The following is a 23,770-nucleotide window of genomic DNA, read 5'->3' as shown; positions in this document are numbered from 1 at the left end:
TGCTGAACTAGACTCGTGCTGGACCTTTAAGGGTGGTAGGGAAGGCTCTACACATGATTTCATCAGGGACCCCTTGAAGGTGCATTGTCGTCTTGAAGGTAGCAATGTGATCAAACGGGTCACGCGTTCCATCATACGAATCCAGAGAAGGCAGCTTGAACTTTGATGGTAGAGGATGACCGTTGATGGAAGCCGCAAAGGGAGAGTCAGTTCTGTGGACCAAATCTTCTATAGGATTCGTCCTCCTCATGTTCTCTTTCATTTCCTCCATGACTTTCTTCATTTGGTCCATCTCTTCCTTCAAGTGTGGTACCGTTCGTGAAGTGGTGCCTCTTAACTGACTTCCAATTTCAGTATTTTCCCTATCACCGTGACCCTGTGTTTGTCCTCCTCTTTCATGTTCCTTACGTGTCTGTCTTCTTTGATTGATCTCCATTCTTAACTCTTGGTTTTGGCGAGTCAACTCCGCCATTGCAGCTGCCATAGATTGCACATACTGAACAGACGATGTCTGCATGACTAGTGCAGATTAGCGATCGCGTTGGGGATCGCTTGAAGCGCCTCTGCTTCCCTGACGACCTGGGCTAGTAGCCCTCGATCTGGGCTAGTAGCCCTTGATCTGGTCCTGACCATCCTAACCTTTTGTCGCGGAAAAGAAAACTACAAAACAATCTCTCTTCCCACAGACGGCACCAACTGATATCGCTTCGAATTAGTAAGGTGGATGCTCTGGCTTCGGTGGGCTACTGAACGATGGAAGGCCTACAAAAAGCAAACGTTGTCAAAAAGGGGATCGAAGAAGACTGGCCAAACCCCCTCTGATGGCAAAGTTAGTCTCACAGGAATGAAGTTCCAACTTTTTGGGAGTCAAGTCTCAGAATGTTCTTACCTTTCTTGGGTTCAGACTGGTCCTTTATATAAAGATCCTGGGGACGGTTATTTGTCCAATAACCTCCCCAAGATTTGTGGAAGCCAATGAGTCCGGAGTTAACTTCCTCAACGGCTACTAAAGTTGTAACCGCTAATGGAAGTTAACTCATTTGAGGGATTCATGGCGATAGCTACGGGTTTAGTAACCGCTACAAAGAGTCGAGACTTTTCTAAGTGTTGTGTATTCGTCCGTCTAGTGTATGACAACTTGGTCGTACTTGGACATCTGATGATCATCCATGGACGACCTTCATGGATGAGTTTATCGTCCATGGGAGACTTCATTGATCAAGAGCAATATTATTGTCCATGAACATTTTTTCTTCTTCTGGGGTGATTCTTGATCCAACTTGCTCTATTGGCTCTGGACGATACCTTTGGACGAATTGGAGTTGACTAATTTTGCACTTCCCCATCAATAAATAAAGTTGATACTTGATAGTTCAAAAGAAAGGCATCTTCACTACAATCATACCTTAATTTTGTTTGTTTATCCTTTTAATTTCTCCTTTTAATGTAGATTTAGCCTTGATTGTAGTTTTACTGTCACATTAATGCAAGTCAACTTCCAATGCTTTAATTCTCTATAGTTAATCCTATTCAGTTAATCATACATCTAATTTACTTTTCTGTGTGTTATTAAGTAGTTTATTACCACGGGTTAGCTTTGAATGGATTAGTTTAGCCTCAATTTGCCTTATTTTAGATCATGCACTTAATCACTGTTAACTTAGTCATCTTCAAATTACGCTTACGCCATCACATTGGTTTAAGCCCTCTTAATTTGTTTAGGTATTGTGGGTTCCAGTTAGCTCAATTGGTAAAGTCTCTAATGGTTGTATAAGAGATCTGAGGTTCAATCCCCGCCTACACCAAAAACTGATTGGTGTCTTGGTCTGATGATAAAGAGCTATCATCAGAAGCAGACGCCATAATTTGAAATTCTCTTAAAAAAAAAAAATGTTGAGTTAATATTATTATTTTTTAGATAAGAAATGGAAATCGTATAAATTTGTTGAGGTATTTTTGAACCCTCTAACCTTCGGTATAAAGTTAGGTAGCATGCCCAAGACCAACACCACGAACCTTAAGACCATCTCTAATCAATCCTCTACTCATGATCAAATAGTACCTTAAAATCTATTGACCCGAAAATGGTGAAAATTTTAAAGTATAAATCTAATAGAAAGTTATTTAGAGGTATGACATTCATAAAAAGTTATATTGTGTGTAATTTAATCTGTCTCTCTTAACCCCAACAAAGTGGACCAAATCAACCAATAAATATATATATATATATATATATTTATACACTTTGAATAACTTTCTTTTTACATATTTGCAATTCATAGGTAAGTAGGGAGGCATACATGGTATAAACTATAAAATGATGCTTAGTTTTATTAAATGTGTAGCAGGGTTAAAGCGATAGTTAAGATATAATAACATCTTTTGTAGTACTTTATATCTACTTAAACTAAAACTCTTTTTTCAAATTGTCCATCCAAAAAATACCAATTAAGTGTGTAATGAATTTCAATGTACGTTTGGGAATTGTTAAACAAAGTTTTGTTTTTAAGTTTTTAACCGTTCGTCTCAACTTTTTATCAAATAATTTAGCTATTAATTTTTTAAAATAAATTACTTTTTAGATATAAAAGTTATTGTCAATCTAATATTCTAGAATTTTATTTTTTGAAATTTATTTTATCTGTAGTATCTTAAATTTTCTATTAAATATAGTGCAAAATTTGAATTTTTAAGCATTGCGGACTCAACATGTTTGATTAGACAGCTTGTCACTTTTCTTTACGGTGCTCTGTGCAGCCTTCCTTTCCTATTGGGTTGAAACAGAAAATCAAACCATGAAATACGCACTTCCACAATCCTGAAAATAAGATACACGTTTGTGTTTGGGAAAACACACTTTTCCATTCTTATTTTTTGATGTTCTTCTCAAAAGTCAGAAGAACACACGCTAATGACTGTTTAGGGAGGTCTTATCAAGAAGTTTTATAACCTAAATTTGTTTGTCACCTTAAAATGTGTGATAAAGTAGATGATTTGATCCATGAGTCAGCGATTATAAGTTAAAGTATGCGTGTGTGATTAATTAATGTTGCATTAAAATTTCATATTTATTTTAGCATAAGATTCTATTTTTTTAACATAACAATTTTTCAAAATACCCATATCAAATTCCCAAAAAAAAAAAAAAAAAACCCACATCAAATTATCTATTCTAAATTTTATTTCATTAATTTTTTTAATTAATTTTATTTCTTCGTACAGAATAACCATCTTTCACTTTCTTTCTTTTATCTTCGAAATATGTAAATAAAGAATAAAAAACTAAATTCAGAATAAATAATTTTAGTGTAAATTTATACGATTATTGTAGTAATTTTGCAAATTTATACATCTTTAACTTAACTAATATGAATAATTTGAGACTTGAATGTGTAAAATTGAGCCTCTTTTTTTTCTTTCTATTTTGCATAGTCTGATACTAATGCTCTTACAATTTTATAACTATATATATATATATAGATATATTCATTTAAACAAAAAGTTTTAGTTGTAATCATTTTATTTTATTTTTTTCATCTTTCTTGCTGTATAATCGTGTGTCATGATCAATGGTAACTGAATCAAAATCGTAAAGTTATAGAACTGTACACCGAAGATTGAAATTAAAATTTAGCAAGAGATTAGCAGGCCAATGAGCTCGAAGTTCTTTCTCTAGTAGGAACAAATTGGAGGATTAGTAGTTTAGGATTCAAGATCCACCTTGTGCATGTGTTTCTTGCCAATAAGAAAGAAAATCGAAACGAATAAATCAAGATTAAATTGCCTTGAATCGAAAGAGTTGTGAATTGATAGATATTTGGAAGGTGATTTTTTATACTGCTTTTATTTTTGGTTTTTTTTTTTTTTCTTTCTCAAAATATATTCACCTTGCCTTTGAATGGAAATAGCTTGATTATGTGCAATTATTGGAAATTAAAGGGCTTTAGCAAGTTGAATGTGAAACTCTCTAGCGTAAATCAGTAAACCATCATGCCACATTGTGCTGAGTAAACCACAAGCAAAGGCAAAGTTGAGATTCAACATAAAAAGTATAGGGCCTTCCTAGATTCTCCGGTATGTGAAACTCTCTAGCGTAAATCAGTAAACCATCATGCCACATTGTGCTGAGTAAACCACAAGCAAAGGCAAAGTTGAGATTCAACATAAAAAGTATAGGGCCTTCCTAGATTCTCCGGTCCTTTTGGAGAAGTTAACAGAACTGACAAAGAAGTGGCAACCTAGCTTGTTCAAGTACGCAGCCCTATAATTATCATATGTCGGTTTGGCAGATACACTCTACATTTATTTTATCAATGTAAATTGGAGGAATTTATGAACAGAATAAGTTATAAAAATACTTTTTTTTTGTTTTTAGTTTTTTTTTTTTTTTTTTTTTTTTTTTTTTTTTTAACTTCCTCCTCGTTTAGTTTTGTACTTCTCTCACTTCTCTTCAATTTCTTCCACTTCGTTCAACATTATTTTGTCACTACTTTCCCTTACTTCCCTAGTTAACATGTTTCACTTTTTTCCATTGCTTTTTTTAATTGATAAAATTTAGTTACAAATTTGGTTGTAGTCTAAGGTTACAACAACTTTTTAAAGAATGAATATTAATACATATTTTGAAAATTTAACTATTGAATTGCATATTCTTAATTTAGGTACTTAATACATATGTCAAATTTTGTGTCAATTAGATATTATTTACTATATGATGTATAAGTTTATATTTTATGCATAATTTTAAACGACAAAAATTTGTAATTTAAGCAATTTATTGATAACAAAGTTATTGATCTTTAATTTTTAAAAAATTTTGCAAGCACGGAGGATGTAAAAAGAAAATGTAATACAATAGTAGATTTGTCAAAATTCACCTCCAATAAAAAGATACTAAGTAAGGTTGTAGTATTAAGTTACAATGAATTTTGTAGTTAAATTTTATCCTTCCTCAATTCAAACAAATTGTAAGAAATATGTGGTTTTTTACCTCAAATAATGAAAAATGATTATCAGGAAGCTATACCACTTTAGATATTGACAATTTAACACTATAAGAGCACCCACAGCAAGTGTGGTAAATGTGCCAAATGCCAAATATTTGGCACATTTACCACACCAAACACAAAAAACACCAAATACCAAATGTGCCAAATCCTATAACTTTTACAACATGTAAACAGTACCGTTGCAAATTTGCAACGGTACGGAATAAAAATGGTATAATTTTAATCATATTTTATTCTCTATTCTCTCTCCTCTCTCGTCATTTTCATTTTATTCTTTTCTCTTCTCTCTCACCTCTGTTCTCTCTCACCGGTTCCCTCTCTTCTCAGCCACCGATCCCCTCTATTCTCTCTTTTCCCTTTAATTTAAGATCAGTTTGACGATGGCCATTATCACCGGAGGCGCAAGCGGCATGGGCGACGAGTTCGCCGCTCACGGCGCACGAGCCATCGTCATCGCCGAGCCATCGCCATCGCTATCCGATCTCACACACTCTCTCTCTCTCTCTCTCTCTCTCTCTCTCTCTCTCTCTCTCTCTCTCTCTCTCTTGGTGGTTGTTGTTTTGATTGTTGTTGGTTGGCTAAGATTTATGGATCGCCGTTGATATGGGTTACGATGTGTTGTGGGTGTGAGATTTGGGATGGGTGAAGGTTGATGAAGGTTGCTACGGATGATCTGGATCGGTGAAGGTTGTTGTTGGTGTTTGTTTGATGAAATGATGAATCGGTGGCTATGTTTGTCTGTTTGAATCAATGGCTATTTGTTTGTTTGAATCAGTGTTGGTTTGGCATTTGGGTGGTGGTTGTGCTTGGTGATTGGTTTTTTTTTTTTTTTTTTTTTTTTTTTTTTTTTTCCCTGTTTTGTTGGTGGTTTCTGCCTTGCTGGGGTGTGTGTGATGGTGGGGTGGTGGTGGCTGTTGGTGCGGCAGTGGTTGTTGGTGGCTGTTGTTGCGGCAGTGGTGATGTGCCGTTGTTGTTGATGGTAATGAGAGGGAGTATTTAATATATTATTTTAATGTGTAGTATATATTATTTTAATATATAGAATTAAATAATAAAACATCTGATAAATGGGATGTTGTAAAATAATGTGGTAAAATAATAAAGTAGGTGTTTAGTGTGGCAAAATAGCATAATTTTTGCCACAGCTGCTGTGGATGCTCTAATCATCATTAGGGGTTTGTAACAAATTAAACCATGTTGTTTCAAAAATAATAAATTCAATCATGAAATTTTAAAAAGTAATAAATTAAATCCTACAGTTTTAAAAGTATCAAAGTAAGTCCTAACGTTTCAAAAAGTAACAAATTTAAAACTTCAACCAATATTAAATCCAAGTTACAAAATGGACCGAGGTTATTGTAGAAGCACTACAGGAGTAGTTATATAAGTTATTTCTCTACATAATTTTCAGCCTTTTGTTGGAGGGAATTAAACAAAAAGGGGTTTCAATTCTTAAGGTATGGGGTTCACAATACCAAGCTTATAGATATCTCAAGGCATGAGGCATGAGGCATGATTAGTTTGGTATGTTTATTGATGGAATTCCACTGTGAAGTGTGACCTCCCAATTGCCTATTTGCCTTACCCTCTTAGGGTCGGAGCAATCCCATGCTTATTTTAATTATTCAATAGTTAGATTTTCTATATATATATATATATATATATATATATATTAGTGGGAGTTTGAAGGGTTTCTCTCCAAACTAGTTTAAAGAAAAACTTTGTCCATTTTTTTTTTCAAAGGGCCAAGAGGGTCTAGGCACCTCCTGGGTCCATTCTTGATCTTTAGGTTGGATTCTTTAACTTGTATTGAAAGTTATATATATATATATATATGCTTGTGATGATGTGGCTCGATACAAGTTATATATATGCTTATGATGACATTACTATTACTATTACATCTATAAGAATAATGATGATAATAATTATGTAGGGATTGAACTATGTTTTCCATCAAAAGATTTGGAAGAATCTCCTTCAACCTATATGGCAAAAGAAATGCTAAAACCACTATATATTTATTTACTACAAAAAATCTTGCAAATTAATATGATAATAAATATAGTTGAAATCACCTTTTATGATTGATGATACATTAATTTGTAAAGTTTCTATTGTAAATTTTATAGTATTTTGAGCACACTAATTTATGACAAATCATAAAGTTATAAAGTAATGACTTATTAAATAAGTTATGTGACTAAAAATACAAGTAGATAATCATTTGAATCTTCATATAAGAAGTTCGAATAATTTTTTCTTTAAAATGATTTGGAAGTAAACTTTGATCATACACAATAAATTTTTTTTTTGGTTATTGGTGTGATTGGGAAAAACAAGAGGTGTTGTTTTAATCAATTTACAAGTATTACCTAGGGTTTCACACATTGTTCAAATCCTTTATTTTTTAATTTTTTTTGAGTCATTGTTCAAATTCATTGTCTTCTTTTTTTATTTTTGGATAAACCAAATCCATTGTCTTCAGTCTTCACATGTCAAAGCCTTGCTCAGGGGAGTCACCAATCAAATGGCTTGTCAAAACCGTATCAAAGACCCAATCAGCGCTTCCTACAGTACTTCGATCTTCGATGACCTTGACACTTCAGAAAATCATATTCTCTCCTTTGCTGTAGGGGTTCGCATATAAAGAACGCATGGTTTCCTTTTCCTTTTTGACCCTTCTTTTAATTACCACACCCACTATTATTATTTGCAAAGAAAAAAAAATTCATTGAATTTGATTTGATGGTTTTGATCTGATTATTATACCATATTTGGTTCCATCACTCAAACCCCAGACAAGACCATCTCAAACTACAAGGCCTCATAGAACAACGTTAAAACGTGTCTAGTACTCATGCACCATCCCCACTTTACGTATCAAACATAACCTAGTCCTAGTCTTAGTTTCAATTTTGACAGACTTGAGCTTGAATTAAAGCCCATAAAAAGTTCACCAAGCTAATTATCAGTCATAGTCATAGAGTTTTTAAGTTCAAGTGAAACCCTAATAAACCATCAAATTAATATCAGTCACAAAGAGAGAGAGGGAAAGATAGAGAAAGAAACCAATGGTTAATAAGAGGTTGCAACAAAAACTACAAAGCCAAATTAGACATCAGTAAAAGCAGTTGGCTTGGCTTTGTCACCAACCCATAAACAAATCCTTCCTCTCTGTGCCACTTAGAAAGTCTTTTACCCTCTAACCCAAATTAGAAATATTGCTCTTCCAATGCTTTCCTATCTCTTTATTAAATCCCACTACCTCTTCCTCTTTCCTCCATTTCATTTCAACAAACAAAGAACAACAAGAAGAGGAGAAGAAGAAGAAGAAGAAAAGTAGGAGAAGAAAGTTTGTGAGAGATGGGGAGAGGCAAGATTGAGATCAAGAGGATTGAGAACCCAAACAACAGGCACGTGACCTATTCAAAGAGAAGAAGTGGGATCATAAAGAAGGCTAAGGAGATCACTGTTCTATGTGATGCTGAAGTTTCCCTTGTTATCTTTGGTACCAATGGAAAGATGCATGAATACTGTAGCCCTTCAACTACGTATGTATATAATATATACTTCTCTTTGTTAATAACCTTTTCTTCTTCATATATATTATTATATATAGTCTCAGTAGGGTTCTTGGCTAGTAATTGATCTGTGATTCTCTTTGTTTTCTAATATGTGGGAAATTTTTATTTTTGATGGTGAAGGTTGATTAACATCATGGACAAGTACCACAGGCAGTCTGGTAAGAGGTTGTGGGATGCTAAACATGAGGTGGGTTTTCATATAATGAATACTCTCTCTTTTTGTGCTTGATATTGTTCAACTTTTTCTGTCAAATTTTTACTGTAAAAGCATCTGGTAGTTCTTGCTTTGTGACATGATTTTTTTTTAGCTAAAAATATGTTAAGAAACATGAACTATGAATTCTATGAACAGATCTACAAATGGGATGTATATAGTCCCTCTTTTTCTCTCTCCTAGCTTTCAAAATATTCTATTGTTTTTTTCATAGAGAAAGAAAACTAAAACCACATGAATTGTAACATCTATGAACAGATCTGGTAACAAAACATTATTCCCTCCCTTCCTTTTCCTTGCAAAAATTGAAACAACTGAATGGTTGGTAGTTATAAGCAAATAAATATAATAAATGTCTTTCCTTTGACAAGATCTATGTCTTTGTCTGATAGTTTCTTGACTAAAAGCATAGTAAACGGCAAATACACAACCTCTACTAACAGATCTGCAATTAGAAATTTAGTTTAACTAACAGATCTGCTGACTAAAGTCTGACCCATCATGGATTTGTATATTTAATTTAATTTAATTTTTTTTTGAGATAAACTAACTGTTAGGGTTTCCAACTATGATAAACTCAGAACCTCAGCAATGAAATTGATAGAATCAAGAAAGAGAACGACAACATGCAGGTTGAGCTCAGGTATATATTAATTGGATATTTGGTTTCTTTGCTTCTCCCTCTCTCTCTCTCTCATGTAGATGGAAGTATATGTTGCAGGCACTTGAAGGGAGAGGATATCACATCTCTGGGCCCAAAAGAGCTTATTCTCTTAGAGGAAGCCCTTGATAATGGGCTCTCAAGTATCCGAGGAAAGCAGGCTAGTATCCAAATATTATTATTTTATTTTTTTGCTAAATAGGATCCAAATATTTATTATATATATGTGATTGAAGATCTTAATAGGCATCCAAGAGAAGATTTAACTTGCCGTTTTTTGTTTTTTGCAGATGGAGTACTTGGATATTGCTACAAAAAATGTACGTGTAGACAGAACCATAGTGCCTTGCTTGATTGATTTCTTTTATTACTCATGAGTAATGTAATAGGAATATCATAACTATATTGGCCTATATTTTATCTTTAAAAATTGTTAAAGCAATGCAAAAGAACCTTTTTTTTTTTCGTTTGAAAGAGTAAGGAAGTATATCAAAGTCTAAAGATTTGAACTTTTTTGATAATTTGGTAGATTGATGAACTAAGTTATGCTTTACTTCTTCATTTAAAAAAAAAATGTTGAGCAATGCAAAAGAACTTTTCAATGTTCCTATATATAAGTATATGAGTTTTATTATTATAATTTTTTCTTTCCGTGACCTTAATTAACTTTGTTAACTGGACATTGCTCAGACCGAGATGTTGGAGGAGGAGAATAAGCACCTTACCCTCGTTCTGGTAATGTCATTCAACTTTCTATATATCTTTACTTATAAGCAAATCTGTGGACACCAATGAATGTACATGAATATTAGTGCATGAAGTATATGATGTGTGCAGGTGTGCATGTTGTATGTTAATCTGTAGTTGTAGTTAGAATGTATGCTTATTTATTTGCTCAATACTTTCTGTGTGCATTTAAGCAGTTTTACACAATGATATGGTTTTGTGAGAGATTCATTTGTGTGCATTTGTGACTGTGTATCTCAGTTTGTAGAGCCGTTTGGTTGAATATGTGTATGCATAATTGTATAAAGGCTTAGATGGTTATTTCAATTTTTATGTTCATGAAAGGGCTAAGTTGTGATTTAGTTTGGTGAGTGTGCCTCCAAGCATTGTGCATTTGTGGTGATAAATTGTATTTTAATATATGTGCATGCATCATTGTATCCATTTGGGTGAGCTTATTATCATTGATCTATTAGGCTTAATAAAAATAAGGTTACCAAAAATACAATTATACCACTTTAAAATATTGTATATAAATCAAATGGGCTATGATTGTTTCACATTCAGGATTGTTCACACTATTTTACATTATATCTATATTCTTTCATATCATGTATAAAATGTAGATATCTTGTCTAAAAGTGTGGATATTGTGTGAGATATTTCACATCCAAGAATGTGAAGCAATAATTATCCAAATTAGATAAAGCTTGCCAAAAGGTTTTAATACATTTCAATCATAAGGTAGTGATTGCCATAGATCAGTAGAGTCAGTTTCGTTTTTTAGATTGTTGTGAATGAATCCGCGCCCCACCCCCCAAAAAAAAAAATGTTCATATTTTTGAGCTATATTTTCATGTTGATTGATAATCAATAACACAAGTCCAACAAAGTCAAATTTCTATTCATTATAAATTAATTAACTCAATTAAGACAGTCATGACAGAATTGTGGCAAAGTCTACTAGTAGTAAGTACTAACATTTCCCTCCTCTTTACAACAGCACCAACAGGAGATGGCCATGGAAGCAAACAGGGACATGAATGATGAGTACCAGCAGAGAGTGAGAGAGTACAACTCTCAAATGCCGTTTGCCTTCCGTGTGCAGCCTATTCAGCCAAATCTACAAGAGAGAATGTAATAGAACTACTGTTGCTGGCATCTAAACTCTTTAGTTTGCTAGCTCTTCTGCTTTCCATGTTTTGTAATAGACCTAGCTAATATCATGCTCCTTGAGCATGTACTAGTATTAAAACCTGCAAGTGTGTGAACTTGGCTTTTGGGTTGATCGATTACTTTGTGTAATTAATATATATGGTGGGGATGAGCTTGTGTTACCTTAGCATATATTGGGCTATTAATGTCTAAGGCCCTAGATAGATATATATATATATATATATGTACCTTTATATACTATTTTGTTGGTTTGACCTTGTTTTTACCTTATAATGGGCCATCATAGAACCTAGATAATCATCTGCTCTTTTTCTCAGATTGAATTGTTAAGTTTTAGCGAACAAGCATTTTCCTGTTGATTTTGTTAATTTTTACATAGATCTTTTTAAAAATTGAAATTCCTCTCCCCCTCTCTTTATATTGTCAATCAAAATTGAACTCTATCTAAGTTTTATCCTTTTGATATGCCAGTATATGTCAGTTACCTAAGTGATAATTGAGCTTTATATACATCACGTGTCTCGATCACTAGCATGTCACCCCTAAAATATAATAACCCAGCCAAACATAATGAAAATTACTACAACAAAGAGCAAAGTTCCACCAAATAAACACATTTTGTACGTTGTCCACAAAATAATCTACATAAAAATACTCACTCCACACCTCTTCAAAAATAAATAAATCACTCCATACATGTATTACCCATCTATCATTTTTACATTTTTGTGTGCGTACACCCAAAAGTCACTCTAAGTACTCCTTTCAAGAGTGTTAAGGCTCCTTTATATAGAAATATATATAATACATGTAAGTTATTATAAGAATTTAATCACAATATAATGGAAAAATAAATTACAAAGATTATGAGGTTATTGAGATATAAATATTTTGTAAGAACATTATGAGTTGATGGGGTGTTATATTTCATAATAACTTTTGTAATAATAAATGTATGAATATAGAGATTTGTTAATTTTTATTGTAATACACTAACAGTTGGTGTCAAGAAATCTAATTGCACCGAGTTAGTAATTAAAAGCTCTCGGAGGCACAAAATTAATCAGGGACAACTCTCTATACCGCATGATTCGGTGAGCTCTTTCCTTACTCTTGATCTTTTATTTTATTATTGTCCTTATTGTTAATTTCCATATTAATTTGTTTTGTTTGTGACATGAACTCTACAGTCTACACCCATCACTACATTTTTTATAAGACTCTAGCTGACTTAGCCTAAAGTGTGATGCAATCATAACAAGGGTATATCAGAGCCTTGTTTATTGAGCTATGATGTATCAAGGGTACATTACATTAAGTTTTTTATTGGTTTATTTTATTTTTTCTAACATTATCATAATTTAAAATTACAAAATATATCATATAATCTTAATCCTATTAGCTATTACCTTCTTAAATAATGCGATGTTATATTTTTGTATTAAGATTACATTAATGAAATATTAAAATAATTTAATATTATGATATAATATAACATTATTTACGGCAAACAAAAAGCCCCTGAAATGCAATTACAAGCCCAACAAGGTCAAGTTGGTATATTTTTTTCTTTCTTCTTTTTCTTCTTTTTTTTTTTTTTTTAATGGAACTTGGAAGATCAATATATATGATATTCCGAACAGTGAAAAATATTGCTAAGGACATGAACCTTACGCTTGGCTGGATGCAAGATTAATTGGTTAAGCAATTTCTATTATTAAAACTTTTTGAAAGTAAAATAGAAACATGTATATTAATTAATTAATTAATTATATGTATATTTTCAAACTTTATAAAATTTCTTTTATAACAAAATTAATTGTTTTAAAATAATTATTGAAAATTCTTTTAGAAGAATGTTAAGGCTCTTTTTTAATAATAAAAAAAAAGAATATTAAAGCTTAACCACTAATAATATATATGTGTCATGTGTCTACTATCTACCTTAATAATAAAATAAAAGAATTAAAAACTATTAGCCTCATAACATAAGCTTTGCACGTGGGATGAGGTTTTTATTATTTTTTTGGTTTAGTGTTATAAATTTTTTTTTTTTTAATTTTGGATAATTTTATTTTGAAGGCTTAAATTAGTAGGAGAGTATCCTATTTTGTAGGCATTTTAAGTAGAATTGAGATAAATTTTTACCGAGTTGTCCTCAAGTTTTTTTCCTATTAAACCTAAGGTTTATGGATATTTTTGAACCACATAAAAGTAGAGTCCAAAAAGGAGAATCCTCTTATAGATAGTAAGTATAGATATATAGATATTATCTATACTACTATTTAAGGGGCTTCCCTAGCTCCTCTCCCAAGCAGGTGGAGAAGTCCTTCTAAAGGCAGTGATACATGCGATCCCAGCTTACTCTATGAGTTGTTTTAAACTTCCCATTTCACTTTGCCAAGAGATTGAGATTATGATTAGACAGTTTTGGTGGGGACAGCGTGGTACTAGAAGACATATTCATTGGGTAAAATGGCACACTTTGTGTAGGCCAAAAGCTTCTGGAGGTATGGGGTTTCGGGAGCTCAGAAATTTTAATGACACCATGCTAGCCAAGCAAGTGTGGTGCCTATTAAAAAATCAAGACTCCCTTTTTTACAGGTTTTTTAAATCAAAATATTTCCCACATGGGTCTATTTTTTATGCTAAGGACAATAAAGGGTCTTTTGCATGGAAGAGTATTTTGAAGGGTAGAGAACTCATTAAGTGTGGATTGAAGTGGGGGATTGGGGATGGTGCTCAGGTGCGAATTTTCCATGATGCTTGGCTGCCTGGGTCTTAACACGGCAAAGTCCTTTCCTTTGTCCCTGAAAGCCATGCAAATGCCTTGGTCTATAGCTTAATTAACCATGACGATAGGTGCTGGAATGTGGCAGAGATTGACAAATTGTTCTTACCTGATGAGGCAGCAACCATCAAGGCCATTCCACTTAGTTTGTTTGCTCAAACGGACCTTCCTTTTTGGCCGTATTCCCGTGATGGAGTGTTCTCTGTTAAGTCCGGTTACCACCATTTAATGGAGCTTGAGGATACAGAGCTGAATGGTGCGGCAAACATTGGGACTACATCACCAGTTTGGAAGGCCATTTGGCATATGAATGTTCCAAACCATGTAAAATCTCTTGTGTGGTGAGTTGGGAGAAATGCCCTTCCTACACGGATGAATTTGGTCCGTCGACGAATTCAAACTGATGCAATGTGCCCGGAATGGAAGGTGCAGCCAGAGGACATGTAGCATGCTCTTTGGTCCTACCCAATCCTACAGGATGTGTGGAAAGTGAGCTTTGGCAAGCTTGTGACAGACACGGGCTCCAACTCCAGTTTTCTTGAGGTACTCGAACGTGCGACAGCAGATAAACCATCAATGGATTTGTTTGCTATGACAATATTGGAAATCTGGCAGCATCGAAACAAGGCTCGTGTGGGAGAGCCTACTATACCAGTCTGCCAGGTTGCTCCAAAGGCAAATGGTGCACTTCAAGAATTCCAACAACTTCACCCCATTCATGCTGTGATCCCAAGGACAGCCCGTGCAGTAAAATGGAGGCCTCCTATTGCGCCATGTGTGAAGGCGAACTTTGATGGTGCAATCTTCTCACAAGATGGACTAGCTAGCATCGGTGTGATAATCCGAAATGAGCAAGGATTGGTTATGGCTGCTCTCTCACAACAAATTCCATCACCTGCTTCGGTGGAGATGGTGGAAGTGTTAGTGGCTCGTCAGGCTCTGGTGTTTGCGAAGGAACTTGGGTTTGACAGGATGGTTTTGGAGGGTGACTCTGAGACGGTTATTAAGGCTATTCTTGGTGACTATATGGACTACTCTTATATGGGTCATGTACTGCAGGATATTAAGATGTTGTTTTCTAGTTTTTCTTTTATTTCAGTCAAGCATATTCATAGGGAAGGGAATTGTGTTGCCCACAAACTTGCTAGACGGGCTATCAGAAATCCTTTTCTTGTCTGAATGGAGTCCGTTCCTCCAGATATTCTTGATGTTTATCAACTTGATCTTTTAAGGATGTATTAATAAAATCATTGCCCCGAGGGGGTTGTTTCTCAAAAAAAAAAAAAAAAGGGGCTTCCCTTATTTGGGAATGACTTTTTTTTTCAAAAAAATACCCCTACACCCTAATTTTAAATAGAGACAAAACTAAAGGCCAATTTGATAAAAATATATCTTTAACTCCCAAACAACCCAATTCAGAATAACTTCCAAGTTCCCACTCCACTAAACCACCTCAAAAATTCAAATTTTATACAATCACTCCTATTAAACATGATAACTTAATTTTTATTCACTTTAAATCGCTTTTGCAAAATAGAAACTTACCTTTAAAAAAAAATTCTCACCTTCATAAGGAAAAAAAATATTTATACACCAAACAAAAAAAAACCAAGTTTTTTTTTTTTTTTTTCACTAGATTTTAAGAATGACTTAGTCTTAAAAAAACCCTTCTCCTTATCCAATCATTATTTTTTTTTTAATAAAATTATCATATAGATAAAAATAAAAAAAATCCAGTTATCTACCATTCTTTTTCATTTATCTAAGCAAAGACAAAACTAGAATCCTAAAATATATGCCATCAAAAATTGAACTACTCTCCCACTAACCGACCCATATATTTCTTTTGAGAATACTAAATATTTTAACACACACAGGGAGAGGGGAGAGAAGGTCTTAAAAAAACCCACCCACGTATTCAACACAACATAGTTACTCCATATTTCAAAACCAAGCCACCATTTACTACTATTAAAGATAAAATTTTCTCAAAAAAAAAAAAGATAAAATTTTCTGGTCATTTGAACACAATCAAGACAAAAAAAAAAGAGGCAAGCTTTAAATGTTGCATAACCCAGCTTGAAAAGTTCCTCTCTCGCCATCTATTTGTTAACAGAAATTTTAAATTATGTGTATTTTTTTAATGGCCCCTTCATAAATTTCATCAACTTTATGAGCATCTAAAGCATATATATATATATATATATATATTTTTTTTTTTTTTCTAATCATTCATTTTACTTAATCTTGCAGATCTCTCATTACCATCAATTTTGGTTTTTTTTTTTTTTTTTTTTAAATACAAAATAGAATTTCTACTTTAACCTAATCTAAGTGTATATGTTATATGTATGTAAAACTTCCTCCTAGAGACTTGAACCCCGGTCTTCCCCCAAATCTTATCTAACTGAAATTAAATGGAGAAGTGTATGTTTTTCAAATGTCCAACTTATATAATTCTTATATCTTTCAATTCTCTTTAATTTAGGTTCTTCATTAAAAAAAAAAAAAGGTATCTTTTTACCATCAATAGTTTTAAAAGTAAAGATTTATGTAGTGCCTTATTCTGTGTTGCGGTTATGAGATTGGGGAAATTGAAAATTCTATATATTGATTTAAATACTTTTGCACCTTATTCTATATATTTCTAGTTCTTTAGACTTAACAAATTAATTTTGAAACTAAAGTTATTAAATGTTTTCTTATATATTAAATTTTGATTTGATTAAAAATTTGAATCGTGATTTAATGTAATTTATATTTATATTGTGATGAGTATTATGGATTTGTGGGTGAAATAATTTTTTCATTACGCCCCTAAATTTTTTGTGACTGAAAAATGTATTAATCCCAAATAATAATATATGCAAATTATTAAGAGTGTTTGGTATTATAGTTTGAATAACAGTTTTCAGTATTTAAATAATATTATATTTATTTTTATATATTTTTTCACCCATATATTTTTTCACAAAATAACGACAACATTATTAGAAATCTCTTATCAAACGTCCTACTCTTCATTCTTCACCCACAAAATAGTGGCCAAAATGGCCAAATGGCCATAAAATCCTAACTATGTAGTTAGTAGTTCTGATTCCCAAACTATATTTTTTACTAACATTTCGAGTCTAAGAAACTCGATTTAGGGTCTATAAATCGAGTTTTTGGGACTCGATTTTTATGGGTTGTTCATGTCTGATGTGGCACTTTTTCCACGTGGCATTTACATGGAAATCGAGTTTCTAAGACTCGATTTACATTTAAAAAGAAAACAAAAAAACCCACAAGGACAACTGGAAAAAAAAAAAAAAAAAAAAAAAAAAAAAAACCACAACAACAAAAAATATGTGTTCATCAGTGAAGAAAGAAAAAAAAAAAAAAACCAGAGAAGAATATGTGTTCATCAGAGAAGGAAAAAAAAAACATCATCAGAGAAGAAAGAAAAAAAAAACCTAGAAACAGAAACAAGGGTCGCGCAGCGACCTGGGTCACGCGCCGGCCTGGGTCGCGCTACGACCTGGGTCACGTGGCAGCCTGGATCTAGCACGGCCTAGGTCGACTTGAGCTGCATCTCCATTTGTTCTCCTTCTTCTCTTTCTTTCTTTCCACGTTTTTTTGTTGTTTCTGCATTTTGGGTCATTAATAATATTATTTTTGAGTTAGAGACTCGATTTCCATGTAAATGTCACCTGAAAAAAGTGTCACATCAGACGTGAACAACCCATGAAAATCGAGTCCCAAAAACTCGATTTATAGACCCTAAATCGAGCCTCTTAAACTCATATAGTTTACGAACCAGAACTACTAACTACATCATTATAATTTTATGGTCATTTGGCCATTTTGGCCCAAAATAGTTATATATTTATTCATTTAAAAATAAAAGAATTAACAAACACACGTGACACGTACCCAATTCCCAAGTGGGGCAAAAATGGAGAACTGTAAAATATGTAAGGGCTTATTTAGAAGGAGATAAAGAAGAAGGGGGAAGAAGATCGGCTAATTGGCTCTCCCACAGAAGAAGAAGAAGAAGAAGAAGAGATCGGCGTGAGACCGAGAGAGAGAGAGAGAGGAAACTGATTTTGGGTGCAGGGATACTCTCAAAACGCAGCGTTTCAGGTTAGGGTTTTTACTTTTTTTTTTTTTTTTTTTTCCTGTCCTCGCCGTGTCCAGGCCTCGTTCGACACGGGCGCGGCAGGCAAATTGCCGTGTCCGTGTCCATGCTTTCTTGAATTTAATTAAGTGCTTGATGTTGAACTCTTTATTTTTAGGGTTTTAGATTGTGATATTTGGGTATCGGATGCTGAATGGTAAAAATAAGCTGTTTTGTTTGCCGACAAATTGAGTGTTTCCTAAGGTTTTAATAATATTTGGCATTACAATTATATATTATGTGTTGAATTTTGAAAATCAGCTTTTGTTTTTTGTTATTAGACTAGTATTAGTTGAAAGGAGAGGATGGGAGAGAGGAAGGTGCTAAACAAATACTACCCGCCGGACTTCGACCCGGCGAAGCTACCGAGGGCACGGCGGCCAAAGAATGAGCAGATAAAGGTCCGCATGATGCTCCCAATGAGCATTCGCTGCAACACTTGTGGCAACTACATCTACAAGGGCACCAAGTTCAATTCCCGCAAAGAGGACGTTATTGGCGACACTTATTTGGGCATCCAAAGGTTCCGCTTCTACTTCAAATGTACCAGATGCTCTGCTGAACTCACCATCAAGACCGACCCCCAAAATTCCGACTACATTGTCGAGTCTGGTGCTACCAGAAATTTCGAACCTTGGCGCGAAGAGGATGAGGTAGCGGAAACAAATAAACAGCAAAGGGAAGCTGAAGAGATGGGAGATGCTATGAAATCTTTAGAGAACAGAACCTTGGATTCCAAAAGAGAGATGGACATCATTGCCGCGCTGGACGAGATGAAATCTATGAGGGTACTAAATAGCCTCATGTTGTGAGATAATTTGAATTGAATCCAAAGTAAGTCAGTGTGATTGATACTGATACTGATAAATTTCTTCTTTTGCAGTCCAGACACGCAACTGTGAGTGTAGATGCCATGCTCGAGGCCTTGCAGCGCACGGCTGTGGAAAAGGTATGATTGATCTGCTCTATTGTTTATGTAAGTAAGATTAGTTTTGTTTCTTATTAAGTGCAGCAGCCTGTGTTGTCACATTTCTGTTTGGATTTGTTGACCTCGTTTTTATATTGTGAAAATGTGTGTGTTCCAACACTTTTGTCATGTGTGTGACTTTGTCTTCTCCAACTCAAGCATTTACTTTTTCTAGTTAGAGACCAATGTCTTGGGGCTACCGCGTGGGCAAAAATGAGTATTTTTCCTTTGTAATCAACTAGCCACAGAAAGGATCTAATTTCTGCTCATGTCTCTTCAGTTGTGGCTAACTGGTCCTTAGATGCCTGCACTGAGTCATTATACCAGTCTATGAGAACCACTTCAGTGAACCATGACAATTGTTTTTAATATTTTTGCCTTTAAGGGGAGGGAAGGGCATGACAATACTATTTTTTTGTGAACTTCTTTCACTGTTTCTCTCTCTCTCACGCACACACCCACCCATCGTTGTAGCATTTAATATGGTTCTGACTCTATTAATTGCTCTGTATGCTGACAGGAGAAAAAGTTGGAAGAAGAGGATGAAGCACTTATAAAATCAATATTTCAAGTCAGTACAAGCATTCTACTCTTATTAGTTTGCTTCCACTGTGTTCCTTTCCCTTTGCTCCCCCAACCCCCCCCCCCCCCTTCTCTCTCCCTAATATAATTTACTTTTTTTCTTTTGCAGAGTTCAAAGCAAGATTATGTTCGAAGGATTCGTGATGAAGATCTTGATGATGATGAGGATATGATTCAGCTTTCAAGTGGCAATGGTAAAGCATCTGGTCATGATTTGAAGGTATGTTGATCCTGTAACGATAATTTTTGTATTTTGAGGTTGTTTTATAGATTTGGATCAGTCAAGAATTTGTTTAATTGTTCATTTTGGTCTGAGTGTAAGTCTACTCTTGTATGCTTCTTCATGGCATAACCTGAACAGAGCTGTAATAATTCGTATAGTTTTTCCAAATAGGAGTCTTTTGATCTTGGACAGATTTGAAACCTGTCTAAGTTGCTTATCTAAGTGGAGTGATAACCATGGTTTTAGGTTTTGTGATGGAGAAAAAAGTATTAACATTTCTAAAGTTGTGAAAAGGCTCAATTTGGAAGCTTCAATATTAGTGTAACTGGTCTGTGTTATTTTGACACCTACATGTGTCCTAGTCTTGTGTAATAGAGTTGATATTAGCTTTGCTAGAAAGCATAGTGGGATACTTTGTTGGTTTAAGATGATGTACTGCTAACTTCGTCTTTGATTGAATTTCCTTTATATTTTAATGTTTATTAAAAGAAACTGAGGATTGTAATATCTATGTTATTACATTGGAAAAATATAATCTTGTGAACTTATGTTTGAATATGTTTCCAATGTAGAGGAGAAAGAGTTCCGAAGAGCCTCCTGGCAACCCAACAGATTCTTTGACAAAAGCCACTTTGGTTGACAGCTCCAGCCTGAAAGGTATGCCACATATGTTCAGATCTCTCTTCCTTATTATAGAAATTGTTGTCATCACTTAAAAGAAGCATTGTAGCCATCATTTCTGAAGCATTAACACTTAAAAGGCAATGCAAATTCAGAGTTATTCTTTTTCATCTTTGTTATTTATTTACGTGTTTGCAATTTCAATTTTGAGGCCTAAAAAATTACAATTCATAACTGAAATCTTACTTGTTCTGGATATGCATGCATGCTCAAATGCATTGGTTGAGCAAAATTATGCCCAGTGGGGGCAATTGAATCCTAAATTTGAAATAAATATTTGGGGCTGCATTCCTCTTCATCATACTTGAATAATTATATAATATATATATTGAAGTACGTTCATGTGAATCCCTTATGGAATTACAAAAATATGTTTATGTAATATGGGAAGAATGGTGCCAATGAATTTCTTTATAGATTGGTTAAACCCCACAGGGGCTTAAAGTTTTGGTTGGTAATATCCCTGCTCCAAAATTAAAAAATAATTATAATAAAAAATAAATTGACATAACAAAATTTCAAAGGCTACTGTCGCAGAATATTATAACTGATTCCAACTGAATGATACGATTATGTAACTGTATTGGCTGAACAAATCATGATTATCCGCATGACCACATTCCCACAACACAACAACAACAACTAAGCCTAGTTCCAAATTTTTGGAGTCAGTTATGCATCCTCAGCACATTAGTCAAGGTCAGCCATATTTATTCTTCTCTGCCATTCTGTTGAGGTCAAACCTTCCATGTCCGTCTCCACCATCACCATATCTTGGGAGCAACTACTAGCTTTCTATGCAGTCTGCAGCCCTTCTTTATACATATGTCTAACTCATTTTTCGTTTCCTGGGATGCACTCCACTCTGCAATGGAAACAGACTGCCAGACATTTTAACCTTCTGTAGGGATATCTTTCATGATTAGTAACCTGTGTGTGTGTGTAAATGCACAGAAGTTAATACTCTTATTATGAGAAAGAATACATTAAGCACAAGGTGATTGTATAATTTCACACACACCCACCCACGCTAGCTGATTGTTGGTGAAAAAAAGAAGAAAAGAGGGAGCAAGGGGGAGATAATTGGAGCATCTGGCTTGGGCATTGTTTATGTAACATAATGCTTTGTCAACCATGTTTTTGAATAGAATAACTCTTAGTTTTGTGTGAGTGTGAGAGAGACAGAAAAAGAAGGGGGGGGGGGGGGAACGGATTGGAAGGGGGAATTGATTTGTATCACTTTTAGTATTTCCCATTAGAATACTGATAAATTTATGTTTTATGTTTGGTTGGTGACAGAAAATCCAGGTAAAACGGGGGCTCCTGGTGATGCTAAACTTCTATTCAAGTCCTCAACCGTTAGGGTTTCTGTTGTTAAGAAACCGGCTTCTAATGTTAGCAATTCAGCAAAATTGGAAGTGAACCACCAAGGGACTCAAACCAATAATACACGTCCACTCTCTAATGGTAACAATTCAGCAAGCACCGGACTACTCTCTCTCGTCCAAAACTATGATAGTGAAGACGATTAGTGAGTGTTCGTTAAGTGTATTGTATGATAATCATTTTCTTTCCCAATGTATCATTTTAAGGAAATTCATTTACCTTGTCAGATTTTTAGTTTCATGTTAGCAGCTAGATCCAGTGGTACTCAAACTAGTTAAAGAGAGCTTCCAATACAATAATCTTCTTTTTTTTTTTTTTTTTGCTAGGTAATTGTTTATGAGGGTGCGGGGGCTCGAACTCCCGAGCTAACGGTTTCATGGTAAACCGGGTACCACTTGGGCTACAAGGCCCGGTGGTTTCCAATACAATAATCCAGTGCACCTGATCTCAATCTGTCATATAATAATCTAGTTTGATTCTAATAAAGGAATTAATCCATAACTATAGATTTTTTGGGAAGTAGTAATAACAATATGGGTTAGCCATAGCATTGTGAGAGGGATATGGTCTTACGGAATTCAATTGAAGCTAACCATGTGCTATATGTTTTTTCTCTTCCCTTGATTTAAAAGGAAGTCGATTGCTTGAATTGAGACTTCAGTTTGTGTTGGTTAACTGGGAAATTGATATTTGAATACATATAAATCTGAGTGCTATTGCTTGAAGAATTTATTAAAAGTATGAATGATGGGGTTGAAAGGATGCAGGTGTTTGATATTGTAAGTTGTAACACATCAGAAAAGAGTTTTTTTTTTTTTGATATGAGAAGAGTTAGTCATATATACACTTACAATATACACTTACACCTAAAAAGTCTAGTTAAGTTGCAAATGGGCTCTTCGTAATTACCTTTAAACTCAAGAACGACCTAGTAAACATTCAATGAATCACATTTGTCACACCCCTCTCCGGCGTCGTTTCTTCTAACCATTCAAAAGGAATCATTATATTCTGAGTTTAAATCCAGAGAAACCAGGGAACATTACCGCAATACCCCCCACCTCCCCTCTCTCTTCTCCATCGTCCCCAAAAAAGGCTATGTATAAAGAGAGTCAGAGAGCAAAAGAGAATTACAATCAACAAAAATAAACAACAAAAACAAAGGTTGGCCTTGCTAAAAAAAAAAAAAACAAAAAACAAAAGGTTGACCATATAATATCAACTAGCACGAGAGAATGCATGTGTGGTTATGCACACCGATGGAAATTGGATACTGAAACTGAAATCCACAGTACTTGGCCATAAACATGGATTGAGTCCTAGAAAATTGATTTTGCAAATGCAGCATGATACTATAACCAGTGGTTTAAGAAGTGCATTGAGATGTCAAGTCTTTTTTTGTTATTAACCACATGTGAAAATGAGGCTTGAATTGAATGCTAGAGCTGATATTACATTAAAGACAAAAATTCAAATTACACCCTTCAAATTTGTTCAATTGTCATCTTAATTTTTAAGTTTTATATTTTTTCCATTTTAGTTTTCTAAGTTCACATTTGTTGTCATTGTTAATCTTTCCCTACATAACTCCGGTTAATTGTTAAAAAG

The 23,770-nt window shown here is 34.1% G+C and overlaps 2 protein-coding genes across 2 annotated transcripts; both read left to right on the top strand.

Moving 5' to 3' along the window:
- Nucleotides 1-8,071: 8,071 nt before the first annotated feature.
- LOC126701005 (agamous-like MADS-box protein MADS9) lies at nucleotides 8,072-11,534 on the top strand. Its single transcript, XM_050399155.1, has 7 exons — nucleotides 8,072-8,563; nucleotides 8,717-8,783; nucleotides 9,392-9,453; nucleotides 9,532-9,631; nucleotides 9,762-9,791; nucleotides 10,162-10,206; nucleotides 11,201-11,534. The coding sequence occupies exons 1-7, from the start codon at nucleotides 8,376-8,378 to the stop codon at nucleotides 11,336-11,338; spliced, it is 630 nt and encodes a 209-aa protein (XP_050255112.1). The 5' UTR covers nucleotides 8,072-8,375; the 3' UTR covers nucleotides 11,339-11,534.
- Nucleotides 11,535-18,112: 6,578 nt separating this feature from the next.
- LOC126700968 (uncharacterized) lies at nucleotides 18,113-22,474 on the top strand. The gene is made up of 7 exons (XM_050399126.1): nucleotides 18,113-18,289; nucleotides 18,605-19,111; nucleotides 19,207-19,272; nucleotides 19,811-19,861; nucleotides 19,982-20,092; nucleotides 20,668-20,752; nucleotides 22,076-22,474. The coding sequence occupies exons 2-7, from the start codon at nucleotides 18,629-18,631 to the stop codon at nucleotides 22,306-22,308; spliced, it is 1,029 nt and encodes a 342-aa protein (XP_050255083.1). The 5' UTR covers nucleotides 18,113-18,289; nucleotides 18,605-18,628; the 3' UTR covers nucleotides 22,309-22,474.
- Nucleotides 22,475-23,770: the final 1,296 nt, after the last annotated feature.

Source organism: Quercus robur, chromosome 9 (assembly GCF_932294415.1).
Source record: "Quercus robur chromosome 9, dhQueRobu3.1, whole genome shotgun sequence".
Lineage (NCBI taxonomy): Eukaryota > Viridiplantae > Streptophyta > Magnoliopsida > Fagales > Fagaceae > Quercus > Quercus robur.
This window is presented reverse-complemented; position numbering and strand designations above follow the sequence as displayed.

Coding starts and splice junctions, on each gene's coding strand:
- LOC126700968 (XM_050399126.1), top strand. CDS start 18,629: ATGGGAGAGAGGAAGGTGCTAAACAAATACTACCCGCCGGACTTCGAC. Junction 19,112..19,206: donor ACGAGATGAAATCTATGAGG/GTACTAAATAGC, acceptor CTTCTTTTGCAG/TCCAGACACGCAACTGTGAG. Junction 20,093..20,667: donor CATCTGGTCATGATTTGAAG/GTATGTTGATCC, acceptor TTTCCAATGTAG/AGGAGAAAGAGTTCCGAAGA.
- LOC126701005 (XM_050399155.1), top strand. CDS start 8,376: ATGGGGAGAGGCAAGATTGAGATCAAGAGGATTGAGAACCCAAACAAC. Junction 9,454..9,531: donor AACATGCAGGTTGAGCTCAG/GTATATATTAAT, acceptor TATATGTTGCAG/GCACTTGAAGGGAGAGGATA. Junction 9,632..9,761: donor CAAGTATCCGAGGAAAGCAG/GCTAGTATCCAA, acceptor TGTTTTTTGCAG/ATGGAGTACTTGGATATTGC.